Below are 16,714 nucleotides of genomic sequence, written 5' to 3' on the forward strand. Positions count from 1 at the left end.
ACCTGTAACAATATAATGGTCCACAGAATGGTCAAACTACTGTTCCTGTGTGCTCATCCTTTCTTTCTTAGCTCCACATTCCTGACGCGGCTTTATAAATACACTGAAATTAACTGCATATTGTTTATTAGTGTAATACATCTGATTGTAATTAACCTGCTGCAATATAATGGGCCAGGGAATAGCCATAGTATTCCAAATACCAGAACTGCTTTAGATAGATAGAGCGTTGTTACGCTCACTGCATCTTGTTCTTCTTTTTGCTGTTCCCGTTAAGGGTTGCCACTGCGGATCATTTTTTTCCATATTACTCTCACTGCACCACTCGGAGTATTTATATCACTGTATCTGAGTGTGAATCACAGCAGCAGATGATCGGAAAGAGAATTATCGGTATACAGTTTCAAGTACACACTACCTCAACCACGGCAAAAAGCGTCAAAGCCTTTCCTGTACGGACCTCGCGTTTCAGAAACAGTTTCATCCCAAGAACTATAAACGCACTCAATCACCTCACTGTAAACTTGCACTACAGTTATAATATTGCACAACCTGCGCTACTTTATAAAGCGCGTATGATGACAATATCATTTTTAAGATGAAATGCAGCAAAATATGTTGCTTATAGTATACAGATAAAACTTTAACTTCATTTAAATAATCTGTATTGCTAATAATTAAACATGTGAGGACACGGTGCCGCAGCGCTAGCTAGTTCACGGATAGCTCCTGCCTTGCGCTGTATTCTTGCTGGTGCTGACGCGACACTGGAAGGATAGACGAATAGAATAATTAAACATATACTACGAAGAAATTTCAATGTTCCTTAAAAGTTTTGAAGAATCGGCGTTCTAAGCTTACAAATGGCTTCACGTCTATTACAGAGCTGATTGTGTGGCAATTGGAGAAAGAAAAGTATGGACAGGAATTGGAGGTTAGTACGTTTGAAAGAGACAGTACTTCTGTAATAAATTATTTCATCGAAGGTCACACATGGTGCAACAAGCCTCTTGCGTGAGATATGAACAATCACTGCGCCACCGTGTTCCCATGTTTAATAACATGCTTTCATTCCTATCATCATGAAAATGATATCACGTATACATCTCAGTATTTTAATTATTCAGAGAGCTGTAATATCTCGAATGTAATGCATTCTGTGTCCTGTCGGAGAAAGAGAAAGAACGGAAGCACGTAGTGATTCACACACATAGAGCACATAGAAGATCAAACACAGAAAAAAGCATTTAACATGCTACTTGAGAAACTACGGTAGTAAAATAAACGATTTTAAGAAATTTCGAGATTAAAGTTGACATTTCGTGCTTTTTTCCCACTGTGTGCCTATGTTTTTTGTTTGTTCCCTAATACGCTTTCATATGACACTCAGACGGTGGGCTACAACTCGCCTTTTCACAGCGACTTTGATATGTGATTTCTTTTTTATTTCGGGCACTGCGACTTTGTGAATTTGATTATACCACTGTTTAAACCAACAAATAGTACATTTTTCCTTTGCCTCCACTTGGTATTCGCTGAAATTCTTATATTTTCCCCTGTGCTTTTCCCATTGTCTTTTCTCAGAAGGCTATTTATATTGATTTGCATATTCAAAGAGGCGTAATTCTGGGAGGAGTTGGGGCGGGACAGAAGGCGCGTGCACGTGCGTTACTTTTCACGCAAATCGGGATTTATGTAGTGGAAGAACGTGAAAGTATGCGTGCGCACAGATTCCTGCATCTGGATTTTTCTGTGCGTACGCACAATCCCGCTTTTGTGCTTACGCCATGTTATAGTGTGAGTTCTACGCACGGCGTTATACATGAGGCCCCAGGTGAGGTTGTTCGTCACATTGACTCCCAGGAACTTGGTAGACTGCACAATTTCCACAGCAGTATTTTTAATGTAGACAGGGATGTGTATCAGCTGTTTCTTCCTGAAGTCGATCACCAGTTCTTTCGTTTTTTTGACATTCAATATCAGATTGTTTTTATCACACCATTCCACAAATGACTTCACCTCCTCTCTGTAATCCCCCTCCCCATCACCTCGAATGAGACCCACCACTGTTGTGTCGTCCGCATACTTAATAATTTGGTTTTTGCTGAACTTGGCACAACAGTCGTGGGTCATGAGCGTGAAGAGGAGGGGACTTAGAACGCACCCCTGTGGAGAACCTGTGCTCAAGGAGATGATATCTGATTTATTCCTCCTTACCCATACATACTGAGGCCTATCCGTTAGAAAGTCCAATATCCAGTTTTGCAGAGGTATGCTCAGTCCCAATGGGCCCAGTTTGCTGATCAGATTCTGAGGGATGATGGTATTAAAAGCCAAACTAATATCAACAAACAGCATGCGGACCACAGCGTCTCTGTTCTCCAGATGTTCCAACGAAAAATGGAGTGCAATAGATATGGCTTACTCTGTAGCACGGTTGGAGCGGTAGGCGAATTGGAGTGGATCAAATGAGGAGGGTAGGACAGAAGTAATGTGGTCCTTAATCAGCCTCTTGAAACATTTCATCACTATTGGTGTTAAAGCTACAGGGTGATAGTCATTCATGGTTATGACTATGGATTTTTTCGGAACCGGGATGATTTCTGAGGTTTTAAAGCAAGATGGCACAACAGCCTGACACAGGGAGATGTTAAATATATCCGTAAGGACATGTGTCAGCTGCTCCACACATCCTTTGAGTACGCAACCTGGTATCTGGTCTGGTCCCGCAGCTTTCCTTGGATTAATTCTCCTCAAAGTCCGTAAAACATCATCCGGTTCCAGACACAGCACCTTTTCTTCAGGATGAGGGCTGGCCTTCACTGGTGATGTATCATTCAATGCTTCAAACCGTCCAAAATACTTATTTAGGTCATTCAGGAAGTTAAAGCTATCATCACAGGGGTAAGAAACTGTTTTATAATCTGTAACAGATTTAATCCCCTGCCACAATCTTCTGCTGTTCCTGTGATCTTGAAAATGACTCTGTATTTTCTTTCCATAAGCCCTTTTAGCTCTTCTGATAGCTTTATTTAGATTGGCGCTTGCTGTTCTAAGGGCAGCTATATCTCCAGATTTAAAAGCAGAGTTTCTCACTTTCAGCAGAACTCGCACCTCAGCAGTCAACCACGGTTTATCATTTGCCCTGACAATGATGTTTTTGGTGACGCAGACATCATCCATGCATTTATTTATGTAGCCAGACACAGCCTCTGCATATTCACTTATGTCTATCCTTTGATATGTGGTAGCTGCTTCACTAAACACAGACCAGTCGGTGCACTCAAAACAATCCTGTACTGCATTCATGGCTTCTTCTGGCCAAACTCTCACCTGTTTAAATGATGGTTTTGATCTGATGAGCACAGGTCTATATGCTGGGATTAGCATAATAGAGATGTGGTCTGATGAGCCAAGATGGGGACGTGAGGATTCCTTGAATGCTCCTTTGATGTTGGTGTAGACATGATCCAATATATTGGTTCCTCAAGTTGCAAAATCCACATGTTGGTAAAAATGGGGTAAACCTCTCTTCATGTTTGCCTGGTTAAAATTCCCAGCAACAATGACTACTCCCTCTGGATATGTGGTTTGCAAATTGTTGATATAGTGGCAGAGTGTGTCAATGGCTGCCTTGGTGTCAGCGTCAGGGGGAATATAAACAGCTACTAGAAGTACAACGGAAAATTCCCGTGGCAAATAAAAAGGCCGGCATTTAACTACCAAAAATTCAGTGTCCGGAGAGCAACATGTGTGGATTGTTTTTGAATCAACACACCATCTGTTGTTTATGTAAATGATGATACCTCCGCCCCGTATTTTACTGCTGAGACTGCTGCTCCTGTCTGCCCAATGAATAGTTAGCCCCACTAGGCTAATAGCAGTGTCGGTTGTGGAGTCGGTGAGCCAGGACTCCATAAAGACAAAAGCACAGCAATCCTTAATCTCCTGCTTTGATATTAAATCCAACTAAATAAAGTCCAATTTATTCTCCAGTGAGCGGATATTTGCCACCAAGATCGATGGTAGTGGTGTTCTGCATGGATTAGCTTTAGCCTTAATGCTCAGCCCACCGTGGACACTTCGCTTTTGTTTACACATACACCGCCGCCATCTTATTCTCAAGGTGCGGATAGCACTGATAGATGATATCGATGCTAGACAGGCCTCACCACTCGTCCGTAGCACTCCAAATTCTTTCAGTAGAACCATGGTATTTGAATCAACTACTCCTTTATCCTGTTCCGTACCCAGTGACAGAAGGTTTAGACGAGTGTATGTCTGAATTTCCATGTTGAGTGACATTAAATCACTATAAAGAACGTGTTTTTATCACGAGACCGTGCAGCTGCAGCCTGCGTGGTGCCGCCTGCTTCTCTTCCAGACCAGAAATTCACATATTACTCTCATTTATATCAGGTTACTTGAGATTTGCCAATTAAACTACCATGCAGAGATTTGGGACCAAAGTATCATATTTAGGCAACCCATACAGAGACACAAGAAGAAAGTCAAAGCTCCACACAGACAATTGACCAGATTTTTAAATGTACTCGAGTTGCTGGAGCTACCTGTGAGACAAGAGGACTTACCTCCTCGAACTTTTGATGCATGTCTACAATGTATTCTTTAAAAATCCCTACTTTTGTAAGCTCACCTCTCTTTGTACATATGCATTGAGGCTCTGCTCCATCACCCGTGCCAATAGCTCTTCAAGAATATCAGAAACAACGTTCTCCCCCTCTTCCTTTGCTACCATAGAGAGCCAATCTTGCTCTGTCAGACGCCCAGGGACAATATCAGGTGTTGCTGTTACATTTACCACTTGTGATGCATGCGCAGAAGGCACTCTGGGTTTCTCAAGCCGTGACTTTGAATGCACTGAACGAGACATGTTGGTTTCAGGAGGGACTCTGCTAAAAGAAACAAAGGTGGAACAATTTGATCATAAAAAGTATAGCAGCAATGAGGTGTACATCAAGAGTGACCAGAACACTGAGGTCAAGAGAAGCCACAGGAAATGGAAACACTAGCAGAATGGGGAAAAAGCTAGATAGAACTCAATTTGACATCTTTCATTCCAGAGGTCAAGTATAAACAATGCAATTACAGAGTAACAATTTCAGGGTTGTGCCAGTACGAAGGTGTGATAAACAAATCCATAGGTACATCAAATACAGAAGAACACAAAGCCTCATTGGCATTCATGGGACAGGCAACTGGGGTAAGATCTGGGGCAAATTTCCAGTTACAGAGTGTCTTGGGATGTCCAGCTTAGAGTGTTGCCACTACATTCCTTATCAGGAAAAATGAAGTGGAAGTGAAGTGACCAAGCTTACATCCCCTGTCGAATTATCCTATTTATATGCATGATGGAGTAGGTCCTGGTAAGGCAATGCATTTCATATTCTATATGCTGTCACAATTCATTAAAATATAATGTTTTCTCTTTTATTCTTATTTATTTAACTTTTTTTCACCAGTTCTTTATCTGTTTGTTTGTGACGGCATCCATTTTGGAGTTGGGTTGCAATGACATTACACAGTACTGGAGGCTTGACCTATATGTGGCGAAGTGGTTAAGGTTTTGGACTTCAAACCATTAGGTTGTGGGTTCAAATACCACTACAGTCACTGTGTGACCCTGAGCAAGTCACTTCACCAACCTGTGCTCCAATTGGAAAAACAAAAGAAATGTAAACAATTGTATCATAAATGTTGTAAGTCGCTTTGCATAAAAGCATTGGCCAAATAAATGTAAAATATGCATCTGTATGTATGACATCATGGGACACTGTCATGTTGTTGAAGATTACCATTGTCACAAACGAGCACTTGGGAGGCAGTCTAAGGGGTTAACCAAGGGCAAGACATGAAGTTAGGGGTTGACAACGTGCACTAAAGTCTCTTCTTACTCTTTTACAGATAGCCAGAACAGAAGCCCACCTAAGCTACAACCAGTTCCGGCATCCTCTTCTGAACCACACCCTCTTGCTGAACTTACTTCCAGCCAGCTCCCTTGTGGACCCGCCTCATCCCTTACTCAACCTATAAAAGTCAACCTCCTTACCTTACCAGTCAGTCCGGTCTTGGACATCGACCCAGAAACTGCTCTGGAGTTACTTTGACTTAGAAGTGCTTGTGTTAACAATATACGGGGTGGATCCCCAAATCTTTTTTTATTTGTTTTCTTGTCTTACACTGGCGTAGTTGGTCTGATATCGCTTCATGATGTCAGAGGAGCAGGACTTCCAACACCATATTGACCAACCGGGCAACCAAACTACAGCAGGTTAAAGTACAGCTCACAGAATTGGAGGCAAGGATATAGGCATGTCCGGCTCTTCAGCAAGATCAGACCCAAACTCCTGCTCAGGTACTTGTCTTGCTGACGGATGATGACAACATTGAGACATATTTCTTTATATTTGAAAGAACAGTGAACCAGAATCGGTGGCAGCGATACGAATGGTGCAACATCCTGGTGACTTTCCTGAAGGGTGAGGCGCGATGGGCTTACTACGACCTCTTGGAGGAAGATGCTGCTGACAATGACAAGATCAGAGCTGAGGTACTCAAAGGTTCAGCGTTTCCATGGACCAGCAGGTGAGGCATGGTGCGAATGGTGCTTCGACCCAGAGTGGTTGACACACGTGTAGGTATTTGAAATCTGGGGCAAGACAAGGTGCTGGCTGAAGCCAAAAATAAATGACGGCAGAAAAATTGTAGAGCAATTAACCTGTGACGCCCTCATCAATGGCCTACCTAAATCTCTTGCTCAGCCGGTCTGTCAGCAGCTGTTTAAAAACATGGAGGCCCTCAATGAGGTCATTGAGCGGCATAGGGCGGCGTCCCAGTCTAAGAGGTCTGAACGACCTAAGTGCCAAGCCTGGCAGGTATGAAACACCCCTTCGGATCCCAACAGGCGCATCACAGCTCAGACACATTGTAACAGCTTGTCCCCTCGTCAGCGAGCCAATGAATCATGGGTGAGTCCAAGGAAGAAGGTATTGTTCACTCACTAACCCACTGTCTCTTCCTTATACAGGAGTTGCTAAAGTTAATGGGCACATCTCTACTTTGTTTGATTCCAGCAGTAACATTTCCATTGTTGCTTGCCGACTTGTGTTGACGCGGCAGTGGCTGAAGGATAAACTAGTTTAACCTGTGGGAAAACGCAGAAATATGCCACAGCTTCCTGCGTGGTCAGCATAGGGGATAGCTTACAAAGCCTCCCAATGGCTGTCATGCCTGATCCACCGTACCCCTTGATACTAGGTTGTGACAGGTCAAAAAGCAAAAGCAGCAGCAGGGCAGTCACTCCGGCTATGAAGGTGGGCCTGATTATGGACGCCGAAAAGGCCTCCCAGAGTGCCTCCATGCCGTGTTTACTTCCAGCGCCTAAAACAGATGTGGCAGTCCAGTGGGACGTAGTATACAATGTGGCGGCAACAGCCTCATCATCGAATGGGGAGTTGACGTTGTGACCCAAAACCACACTCCATGAGGGCAGCCCCGATCCTCTGACAACCTGGCACTTCCAGTTCAGACAAACACTGAGGCTCCTTTAAATGGGAGCAATGGAATAAAAACTCCCTAAAAAATGCCATTAAAGCAGTTGTCTTCGTAAATGGTCAACGCACACAACATCCCAATTCACAGGGACCACTATTTGATTCACAACCTTCTCCTCTATTGGGTTGCCGAGCACAAGGGGGAGGTTCAGTTCTTCCTTTCAGTCCCAAGGTCCTTCCGGCGAGAGGTTTGTGAACTAGCGCACACCCACCTCCTGGGTGCCCATCTGGGAACTGAAAAGACACTGGAGTGAATCAAGCTCTTCTTCTATTGGGCCGGCATCAATAAGGAGGTCCGTTGCTTTTGTAGCTCATGCGCTGACTGTCAACTGCGACAGATTCCTATAAGGGACCATGCTCCTCTCACTCCCCTTCCCCAATTGACATTTCCTTTGAACGGAACAGGGTAGACCTCGTTGTTCCCCTTGAACCCTACATAAATACAGTATATCCTAGTCCTTATTGTTTATGCCATCCAATTCTCTGAGGCCAACTCAAAGATCATTGCACAGGCACTCGTAGGGGTCCTGCATGTGTCTGAATCCCTAAGGAAGTCCTAATGGACCAAGGGACCCCTTTAACTTCGGAAACGTTCAAGGAGGTGGCCAAGTTATTGAGAATAAAGCATCTAAAGACCTCAGTGTACCCAGACTGATGGTTTGGTTGAGAGATTCAATCAAACTGTCAAACAGATGCTGCATAAGGTGGTCAGTGAGGATGGAAGGATCTGGGATTAGTTACTTCCCCTTGTACTATTTGACTACTGAGAAGTACCACAGGCCTCCACGGGTTTCTCCCCTTTTGAACTGTTGTATGGACACCAACCCCAAGGCATATTGGATATCCTAAAGAAAGCCTGGGAGGAGGAGGCCCTCCACAAATATATTGGAATATATCGTATAATTACGCGATAGATTGGAGAAAATTAGGACAGTTCTAAAAGAGCACATGGAAAAGGCTCAAGCAACACAGGCCCGTTGTTATGATCGCAGCACGACCCTCTAGGCGTTACGCCTGCGGGACCGGGTAAATGGTACTCATTCCCACTTCCCATTCTAAATTGCTGGCTCATTGGCATGACCCTTACAAAGTCTTATTACAAAACCACACTGTTGGCTGAGCGAACAGATATACCATATAAATCTTCTGAAACCGCGGAAGGACTGAGGTCCTGACCCACCCCCTGGACAGCACCGTTTCATCTTTCCTGGTTTAGGAAGTTAATACCACAGGTTTGTGCCTCACTTCTCAGAGAGAGCGACGCCCTTGACAAAGCTAACAAAGAGGCAGGCTCCCACTCTCATGGTGTGGGATGACTAAGTGAATGCTGCATTTCGTGACCTCAAGCAGGTGCTTATGTCAGTATCGGTGCTAAAAACACTAGACTTTTCTCTACCCTTATCCTCCAGACGGACGCTTCAAACACAGGACTTGGAGCCATGCTGAGCCAAAGCGTTAATCGCGCTGAACACATCCCATCATGTTCCTGAGCCAGAAACTGCTGGATCGGGTCCATGGTCAATAGAGGCCCTCACGATCAGATGGGTTGGTAACACAGCTGAGGTATTACCTTCTAGGTTACAAGTTCACTCTAGTAACGAACCATGCCGCCCCCAGTGGATGGCCCTGCACAAAAAGTCGAATCTGTGGGTCACAAGGTGATTTTTGGACCTTCACCTGTATCGTTTCACCGTCGTTTATTGCAGAGACCCTCTTCAGGCTAACACCAATGTTCTCTCCTGCATTCATGACCTCTCGGTAAGGGACACCAGACCTGGTGGGTCTGGTCTGAGGGGGTAAGTTGTGTCACACATGTGTGCTTGGGAAGCAGTCTAAGGACTTAACTGAGGGCAAGACACAATGTCGGGTTAACAAAGTGCACTAATGTCTCTTCTCCCTCTTCTACAGATCGCCAGAACACACTACAGCCTGTTCTGGCATCTCCTTACTAACCACGTTATCCTACTGACCTCTCTTCCAGCCAGGCCCCTTATGGACCTCTTCCTTTCATACACCTATTTCTGTCTTGGACACTGTGGACCACCCAGGCTGGCACTGCCACCTGAACCCAACAAAGACAAGCATGGGACACAAGTTCAAGGGACACACTGATTTTTTATTTTCTTTTAACCTTGTGGGAAATGCCTTCCCCCGTTTCCCACAAGTACAACACAGTCTCAGCACAAGCATAGCACACAAACAATTCTCTTCCGTCTCTTTCTCTCTTTTCTCCTCCACTCCTCGTCAAGCTTCGTCTTCCTCCTCCCGACTCTGGCTCCCCAAGTAGTCTTTGTTTGCCCCTTATATAAGTCATGTGACGGAAGAACTGCCCAGATGGGCTCAGGAACAGCTGCAGTGCACCCTGGCAGCGACCCCGGACCCCAACAGGGCTGTACCCAACTCCATCTCCCCTGAAGTACCGCTGCCACCTAAGGGGGCTGCTATCTAGCATTCCGGGGGAGGTCATACTCTACCCACACTCGCTCAGACTGTCCTTCCAAGGCAGAGGCATCCGAGTCGGGCAAGGGTCCCGGCCATCCATGACAACACCGACCCAGAAACTGCTCTGGAGTTAATTTGACTTAGAAGTGCTTGTGTTACAATATATGGAATGGATCCCCAAATCTTTCTTTGTTTTCTTGTCTTACACCATCTTTAAAAAGTTAGACACATGCTCATAAAACATTCACATTTTTTCATTAATTAAGGAATTAAGGGTGTTGACTCTACCCTTTTAAGTTGGTAATGTGATAGATGGGTGCAGCCTTCTACCAGCTAGGAGGCCAATATATTGGTAGGACCAGGGGCACAGACATACACAGAACGCTGCCTGTGTAGGAAGAAAGGAAAGAACTGTGTTGCATTGTACTTTGTTGGTTGGGAAATGTGTTACTGTGGAGATTGAAAGAAAAGCGGTTCCCCACTATAGTAAAGGTGTGCTCTGTGGCAAGACTTGTGTCTGTTTCTTTCTGTGTCGCAGATGGGCGGCTGGAGCACCCCCTGGTGGCCACAGTAATTAAATACATTCCTTTGTTAACAATGTAAGTTTGACACTGACTACTCCCTTGTTTGCCATTCAGGAATTCACTGTGCCTTACTCACTCTTAAAAACTGTTATGATTTGTTCTCAAAATGAAAACACCATAAGCAGTAAAAAACTAATTTATCAAAATTAGTTTATTGGAAAAACCCTGAAAGCCTTAATGAATGAATTAAAGAATAAGGTTGGCATTTTTTACGTTTGTTTTTTCACAGTCATGGCATATATTAATTTGCTGTATGAAGTATTAAAGTAAATTATTTTTATATGTTTAAGAATTTGTTAGAATTTTGAAAAATATTACACTTGTTTTTGCAGTTTAAAATAAGTTCCATGGGGCATTTTTTAAAACTTTTTAAGTAATTGATCCATGTTTTGAAATTGCACACATTATAAAACTGTATCCATTTCATTTTAGGAAGAAAAAAAACCCAATAATTTCTGTGATAATCAGTGATTTTAAAAGGAGATCAGTTTTGTCTTATACCTCACTGCATGTCTCTCAGCATTGCTACCTTTTAGCTCCCACAGTTGTGGTTTCCTGCAGCATATCCTTTTCACCCTAAAAAAATGCCTCCAAACACTGATATTGAATGTTGACACTCAGATATGAATTGACGCCTTTGTTGTAATAATAATAATAATAATAAATTTTATTTATATTGCACTTTATATTTTAGCAATCCCAAAGTGCTACAGAGTAAAAAATAGAATAATAAATAAAAACAGAGGAATCTATAAAATACTTTAACAAAATGACTTTCTAAAAAGATGAGTTTTTAGGTTTCGCTTAAAGGCCTCGGTCGACTGTGGGGCTCTCAGGTAATCGGGAAGGGCATTCCACAGCCTCGGCGCCACAGATGAAAACGCCCTGTCACCCATGCTGCTGAGCTTAGTTCTGGGGACTTGAAGAGTGTTAGTGTGTACAGAGTGGAGGGAGCGTAAGGAGTTATGAGGGGTAAGGAGTTCCTGTAGATAAAGAGGGGCATGTCCATAAATGCACTGATGGGTAAGAAGGGAGACCTTGTACTCTATTCTGAATGAAACAGGGAGCGAGTGAAGGGTTTTCAGGATTGGGGTGATGTGATCATGCTTTCGCACCCTCATCAGGATCCTGGCAGCGCTGTTCTGAATATACTGGAGTCTCTGGATACTCTTGCCAGGATTCCCAATGAGGAGCGCATTACAGTAATCCAGACTGGAAGAGACAAAAGCATGGACGAGCTTCTCTGCATCTGCCAGGGTGAGTAATGGGCGGAGTTTGGCGATGTTCTTGAGATGGTAAAAAGATGACTTACAGAGATATTTGATGTGGGTGTCAAAAGTAAGTTGGGAGTCCATTCTAACACCCAAATTAGTAACAGATGTGGAAAGAGGAATATTTTGGCCAGAGAAAGTAATACTGGTGATGGTAGAAAAGCGAAGATGATGTGATGTACCAACTAAGATGGCTTCTGTTTTGGATCTGTTCAACTGAAGAAAATTGAGCCTCATCCATGCCTCTATCTCCTCCAGGCAGGTAGACAATGTAGATGTTGGCAGAGGAGCAGTAGAGGAGGTGGGAGTAGTCCTGAGGTAAAGCTGAGTGTCATCGGCATAGCAATGGAACGATAAACCATGTCTGCCAATGACAGTTCCAAGGGGGAGCATGTAGATAGTAAAAAGGATAGGGCCCAGCACAGAGCCCTGTGGAACACCACAGGTGACGTTGTGGGTGTGGGACTTTGCGATGCCAAGGGCGACATGCTCAGTTCTGCCAGTCAGGTATGATGTAAACCAATTTAGACCATTTCCTGAGAGTCCAATGGTGTATTGCAGGCGGTGAAGAAGGATGTTATGGTCTATTGTGTCAAAAGCAGCTGTCAGGTCAAGGAGGATAAGTAGTGAAGGTGAACCAGTATCTGCCGTCATCAGAAGATCATTGGTGACCCTGACCAGGGCTGTTTCGGTGCTATGGCCAGGGCGAAAACCAGACTGAAACTTTTCAAACAGATTATTCAGTTTGAGATGATCATGAAGTTGTGCTGCAACTATTTTTTCCAGAACTTTGGAGAGAAATGGAAGATTGGAGATGGGCCAATAATTGGAGAGAACTTCAGGATCCAAGGTGGATTTTTTCAGTAGAGGTCTGATGACAGCAGTTTTTAGTGCAGAAGGAATATGGCCAGCCAGGAGGGACTGATTTATTATCCTGGTGATAAGTGGAGAGATGGCAGAAATGTTGGCCCTCAGCAAGGGTGAGGGGAAAGGTTCCAGGGAACTAGTAGATGGTTTCATTTTCCTGATGACATCCTCCACCTCTTCCCGTGTGGCAACAGAGAAAGAGCAAAGAGGATGGACAGTCTCAGACAATGAGTCAACAGTTGGGAAGGGCAAGATATCCTTGGTAGAGAGGTGTAAATGGATATTATCAACTTTTTGTTTAAAAAAAGTTGATATACATGTTGCACCTCTCATCAGTGGTCTCAGAATGGGCAGGTAAAGGAGGTTTGAGAAGATGATTTATGGTTGAAAAAAGTTTTTTAGGGTTCCTGGAGCCATTTCTGATGATGGTGGAATAAAACTTGGACCGTGCAACCTTCAGAGCTTCTGCATACGCCCTCATGTGTTCTCTGTAAGCCTGTTTATGGACAGTCAGCCCAGAGGCCTTGAGCCGCTGCTCAAGGACACGCCCAGCCGCCTTCATTTTTCGCAGCTCGCAAGTATACCAAGGTGCTGAGCACGAGAATGAGACGGACCTGGATGTTAAAGGGGCGTGGAAGTCCAGGAGACTGCTCAGGGACTGGTTGTAAAAATCCACGAGGTCAGCAACAGAGAGGGAGCTGATAAAGTCAGAGGAGAGAAATGTAAGGTCCAAGGCCAAGGCATCCACATTGATATTCTTCAGATTTCTGAAATAGATCTGTCGTTTTGGTTTGATACGGGGGGAGAAAAAGGGCAGCTCCAATGACACTACTTTGTGGTCTGAAATACCAAGATCAAATACCTGTAGATTTCTGATTGGGGCACAGTTTGAAATGACCAAGTCAAGAGTGTGACCCCTAGAATGTGTGGGAACATCAACATGTTGTTGTAGGTTGAGAGAATCTAGCAGCTCAAGGAAGTCAGCAGTGAGATAACCTGTGGGATTGTCAACATGAATATTTATATCTCCTAAGATTATGATGTTGGCAGAAGTAGCACAGAGTGTTGTGAGAAGATCAGTCATTTCCGGAATAAAGGCAGAGTTGGGTTTTGGAGGTCGATAGATAAGGAGAACAGTCATGGGAAACGGGGGCTTACATTTAAATGCAAGGCACTCACAAGAAGATATTGCAGGTATCGAGATAGGGGACAACCACAGGTCCTGACGGTGGATAACAGCTAGTCCACCACCACGCCCAGTGCTGCGAGCTGCCTCCAAGTAACTGTAGCCAAGTGGACAGGCTTCATTTAAGGCAGAGTAAACCTCTGACTGGTGCCAGGTTTCTGTCAGACACATGAAGTCAAGTCCTTTTTCCCTGATGTGTTCTTCAATCAGTGTGGATTTATTGCTGATAGATTGAGAATTAAATAGTTCACATTTAACCAATGACTGTGAAGTAAATCTCTGTACAGGACGCAAAACATTAAAATCCACTCCACGCAGCTTAGAATCCATTCCACAAAATAAATCCAGCCGGGGATGTGAAGACCTCGCGATATTTCTGTCAGTGGCTCGGGTGTATCCCATGCTAGAGTCCAGAGATCTCACGATACTTCCAGTGTTGATAGTAATTGGAGCGACTGTGCTCTGATGACGCGTCAAACGTGCGACAGATGTATAGGTAATTAGACAACTATCACTAAAAAATGTCACACTTACAATCACTCACAGTCTTTCAATATGTGCGATGAGCAGAAGCATACACAAATCTGAAAAACTGTCAGCACACAGCTTGTTGTAGTTATGGATGGTGGAAAGAATATACAACAGAGGGACACGTGGACATGTATAAAGAACAATGCAGGATACAATATTAATATGGGAAAGCACGAGCAGTGGTGTTCAGTAATGCTATAAGGATTATTAAAAATAATTCAAAGTTGATTTAAAATTCCCATGGATCACAGCTCAGAACTACTTAATCATATTAGGGCTTGAGTAAATGTCTCTGAAGAAGAAGCAGTGAAAGATACTAATTACGTTTACTCCTTGAAAAACTGTGTCCTCATTTGTTCTTTTATTACTATATCCTCGGAATGATTCATGGTGGCTTATCTCTATCACATAATCTGCCCTTTTCATTTCCTCACTGATTTTTTTTATCGTGTGCACATGACACGCCAAGCATAAAAAAAAGCATAAAAAAGCATAATGTTAAGTGTGATCTGGCATTGTAAACCTAGAACTAACATGCAGGTGGCCTTGGCTTTTTCAAAAATATAAGGCTTTGATAAAAAAATACAATGTAGTGAAATCAGGTCAATTCAGATGTATTGTCATATGTACAAACTGAAGTGGAAGTCTTTCTTCTGTGCATATTTGACCAACATGCACAAAGCTAGCACTTGATGTCAATTTTTCTCTGTAGGATATATAAAATTATCAACACAGAATATTAATAAGCAAAACCCCTGCCATAATCATTGCTCTCCATGGTTCTATTGTTCATGACTTCACTAAGCAAAGCCATATATAAAATCATCACAAATGCAATTCATTGTTTTCACAAACAGGATAATGAACACTTGTTCTGCTCAAATTTTCATGTTGAGAAAAGAGAATATGGCACAGAGTAGCCTGGGCAAGCCACAGGTGAAGAGCACAATGTTTGAAAGCAGCACTGTTGCAGACACAGCAGACCCTACAATGTATGAAAATGTGACTATAGATAGTCAGATTTCTTAGCTTGATGCTGACACGCGTCTGAGCATGAAACATGGCTGTGGCTGGAAGGACTGATGCAACATGGAACCTGAATACATATAAGGTATTGTTTAGGAAAAAAAAATCATATGATTTGAGTGTGCATCAGTTATCAACCCATTGTGTCTGTTTTTGATTCAGTATGTACACCAGCACTGTATATAGAAATATGGCATAAAAAATAATAAAGAGCATACTGTGTCATAAGCCATGGCAAAAAATGTTTTGATTATGTTTTGTTTTTAATTTACATTTCCTTCATTATGGGTTTCTTCTGACCTTTAAATGTCTGTTAGGATTATGAAGATTCCAAATGTCTGGATTACAGTAGTTTTGTACAAAAAATTTATTTAACTTTGTTGAAAAATATGTCGCTTTTTTCTTTTGTTATGGGAACTGCCATTTCACAAGCTCTGCTGTCAAGATGCAGTTCCCAGTTATCAGTAGATTGTGCTTCGAAGGTTGAGGCATCTGACATCAATGTTGTGAGGGGTTAAAAATTGACTTTAAAATTGATAAATTCCTAAAAGTACTTACTGTAATTCTTTCATTTTTGTTATCTCAGGTATACTACTTTTTGGAAATGCTTTTTGACTTCAATTTCTGGGTTTTATTTTTGTCTTGGCAATGGTGTGTTGGATTTTTAGTTTCAATCTGTGTGCATTTTCAACCAAGTTTAATTTCCTCGTCCTTCTCTTTCAAAATACACTCTTCCTATTTTAGTCAGTAAAAAATATAACTGTTGATGAAACAGAATTTGAGAAACAAATGGAGAAAAATATGTAGCCTGAAGCTACAGTGTGCCTGTGTTGCACATAAGGAAAATGTAAAACACCATCTATGACTGCTGCTGTGACCAGGCAAGCAAACAGGAAGCACATCCTTGCCTCAAGAAAATAGTACCAAGAATTTGTGAAAAACTTTTGTTTTACTTCCAGTTACTTTTGTTGTCACAGAGAAGCCCCAGAAACATTGAAGATACATTTTCTTAAATCGAAACCTTTGCTTCTTCAAAGTGAATGCATTCAATTAGTTTTCATGTTTGGACCTATGCCCCTTGAGTGTCATTTCAAAAGACAAAAACATGCTAGCTACTTTTTAAAAATTATTTAATATTGGTTAAAATTACTACTTTTTAGAATACAATATCAGGTGGCAAATGAATATATACCATAACTGAGAAGAAATAATTCTGACCTGAAAATTCCACAC

General features: G+C 42.7%; 1 protein-coding gene across 2 annotated transcripts in view; it reads right to left on the reverse strand.

Moving 5' to 3' along the window:
- Nucleotides 1–16,714, reverse strand: part of LOC114654244 (uncharacterized protein C2orf81 homolog) — a 46,717-nt gene that overhangs the window by 12,167 nt on the left and 17,836 nt on the right. For both annotated transcript variants that reach the window (XM_051930126.1, XM_028804663.2), the window contains one exon: nt 4,658–4,916. In XM_051930126.1, the coding sequence (XP_051786086.1) occupies nt 4,658–4,894 (237 nt within the window). In that variant the 5' untranslated portion in view covers nt 4,895–4,916. The remainder of the gene's footprint in view (nt 1–4,657; nt 4,917–16,714) is intronic.

Source organism: Erpetoichthys calabaricus, chromosome 7, assembly GCF_900747795.2.
Source record: "Erpetoichthys calabaricus chromosome 7, fErpCal1.3, whole genome shotgun sequence".
Classification (NCBI taxonomy): Eukaryota; Metazoa; Chordata; class Cladistia; order Polypteriformes; family Polypteridae; genus Erpetoichthys; species Erpetoichthys calabaricus.